Genomic DNA, 2802 nt, shown 5'->3' with positions numbered 1-2802 from the left:
CCCTGGAAGTGTTTAAGGCCAGGTTGGATGAGGCTTTGAGCACCTTCTAATGGAAGGTGTCCCTGCTGATGCCAGGGGTGTTGGAACTGCATGATGTTGAAGGTCCCTTCCAACCCAAACCATTCTATGATTCTATGATTCTATAGATGGCAGTGTTTTGATTTTACCCAGAGAGACGGAAATGGAACAGATAGATATCTCATGGATCATGGAAATTAGGTGTTCACTGTGCTGTTCAGGAGATCAAGGTACCATGTATCTATTAAATGTTGATCATAACAGATAAATAGTGAATTGATTTCCAAATATGTGCAGGGCATTAGCACCTCCTTTTTCTTTCTCAGGAGAATATGAAGCCATGAGTCCCCATATAATTTTTCAACTGTGATCGAAGCAGACTTTAGCTGATGAATGAAGTCAACAGAGTTGCTGGCAAATACAAATCTACTTAGGTCCTGAATTTGATCCAGGCCTCTAATAATTAGGATATGTGAAACTGAGCTCCCCATTCCCACCTGCCAATCTAGTTTGCTCCTGGTAGTGTCAGAAATAAGTTCTAGGAACAAGCCTTCTGCTCTGAAGGATTAACACAGATAAATGCATTACTGTGTTGATGCTGTGAATTTTGTGTGCTGTTCACTCTGTATCTTTCTTCCCTGAGGGCCTACCCTGTCTCAGGTCACTCCTGAACCCTCTTCTGGGCAAGCTCATTCAATCCTTCCAGGTCGAAACTCCTAATGTTTGTTGTGCTGTAAAGTACCTTCTAAAAGTCTATTAATCTGGTCTAAGATTTCCTTAAAATTTAAAAAGTCAATAGACTGTCTGTGCTTGTACACGATGCTTTTCTCCAGCTCTAATGAAAGCGAGCATCACCTTGTGCACACTGTTTCTAGGAGCTCTTGGCTGGCCACTCACTTCCCATAAAAGGCATGGCACCAGCCTTGCTGTGGCATTCGTTCTGGGATGCTGCTTTTTAGGTCTAAACCTCATCTCTTCTGTGGTTTGTGAGTATCCCTGCAAAATACCCGCACTGAAATTCTCATGCTTTTTTCTTCCAACACTGTTTTGTTATTATTTTAAAGAGTTTATGAATAAGCCTTTGTACGTTATTAAATCTTCTAAAAGAAGAAACTTACCATATCAATACGAAGCCGATGACATTTATGAAAGCTCAAAATTGAGTTTGTTCTGAATTTCAGACTTGGCAAAAATGTAGGTCTTGATAAGGTCTGTCAATGTTTGTTTAGTCTGGAAATCTTTGGCACTGAAATAAAAATTCCTTGCAGTAAGTGTGACGACAATACTTACCCTGCCTGTACATTTTCTTGACTATTTTTCACTACTCTTCTTGTACTCACTATCTACAAGATAAATTACAATTTGTTTCTAACTTTATTTCTCTTGAAAACTTATCTGCCATCTGTAGTACCATGAGACCACTTCTTCCTCATACATGCTGATAGAACCCACCTCTGTGATCTGCAGTGAAGGACAGCATTTAAGCAAAGGGTTCATTACTGTTAAGTAGAATCCTTACAGTTGTGTAGTGCAGCTGGATTGCATGTCTGCTGTCTCCTAAGATATTCCTAGATTAGGTCAATTTAATGGCTGAGGACAAGTAGCCATTTTCTTTATAATAAAGGTGATTGCTGGAGAGTGCCTCAGCCACAGCACAAGGTTTGAATTACAGCAGGTGCATACCAATTAGACACAAATGAAAACATCAGTGAGGCACAGATCCTGCCCTACTGCTGTTACACGAATATAATATATTTTCCTTTGCCTACCTTTCCAGTCTATTTCTTCAGTTCCCCTTCAGGTTAGCATTGATGATAACAATGGTTTTATTCTTACTGCTCAACACCTACCTAAAGAAGCTGTCACTGAAGATACCTCCACTTCCATAGAAAGCCAAAAAGGTGTTGTGCACCTAAGCAGTTGATTGGATGTAAGCTTAATTCAAAGCCAGGATATATATTTTCAAATCCAGGATCTAGTATTTTCTAAAATGAAGTGTAATTTTTCCGCACTTGACTACGAAAAGAATGCAAATGAACTTTTAGCTTCCTTAAAAAAAAGCAATAAAGCAAGAATAAGCTTCTGCCTGACACCCAACATGGCAGAGTAATTCCACCACTCATTAAACTAAGTCATAACAGTAGTTTCAATGGAACATCAACTATCACATTGATTATAGACCAAAGAACACCATCTCAAAGCTGCAAAACCACTGCTATACACACACACAGTCTCTGTACAGAGCAGCTCACATGATGCTGCATTATCACTGCATGATACCGTTATCTGTTAGTAGATGTACATCAGTACCATGGCAATAGCATAACTCGTGCAGTCAGAGTATGTTCTGAGATATCAATGTTTTTCTTTTTGGTTTAGAAATATGATGGGGTACGTACATTTGATCTTCCTATCTACCTTCCTCTCGGTTTCCATGACATCTGAAACATGTAAGTCACTTTTTAAAAATAGTTTCTGATGAGGTTTATTCTGTAGAAATGTGTAGGCTGTTTCCAAATTGATATTTTTTTTTTAAGAAGCTGAAAGTAGCTAGTTTACCTCAAGCCACAAATCACAGCTTAAAAACTAGCTTTATGTGTTTTCTATGTATATTAAAATGCAAAGACTACTGTCTATTTCTGTGATGTTAGGTCTAGGTTCTACCTCTGCTCCTTGGCATCTCTGCAAGCAGAAAGAAAAGGGTCTTTTTGAAAGGATCTGAGAGTAGTTGGTGTTCCAGGCCCCAGCTGGGCAAAGTCTCCAAGATCATGCTTAAATTGCACC

General features: G+C 39.1%; 1 protein-coding gene across 1 annotated transcript in view; it reads left to right on the top strand.

Moving 5' to 3' along the window:
* Positions 1-2398: 2398 nt before the first annotated feature.
* LOC104529536 (interleukin-1 receptor-like 1) overlaps positions 2399-2802 on the top strand; it is a gene marked incomplete at its 3' end in the record, with an annotated part of 8182 nt that continues 7778 nt past the window's right edge. Inside the window, exon 1 of the mRNA XM_010173874.2 lies at positions 2399-2468. Within this exon, the coding sequence (XP_010172176.1) occupies positions 2402-2468 (67 nt within the window). The remainder of the gene's footprint in view (positions 2469-2802) is intronic.

Source organism: Antrostomus carolinensis, unplaced genomic scaffold (assembly GCF_000700745.2).
Source record: "Antrostomus carolinensis isolate BGI_N321 unplaced genomic scaffold, ASM70074v2 scaffold808, whole genome shotgun sequence".
In the NCBI taxonomy this organism is placed as follows: domain Eukaryota; kingdom Metazoa; phylum Chordata; class Aves; order Caprimulgiformes; family Caprimulgidae; genus Antrostomus; species Antrostomus carolinensis.
This window is presented reverse-complemented; position numbering and strand designations above follow the sequence as displayed.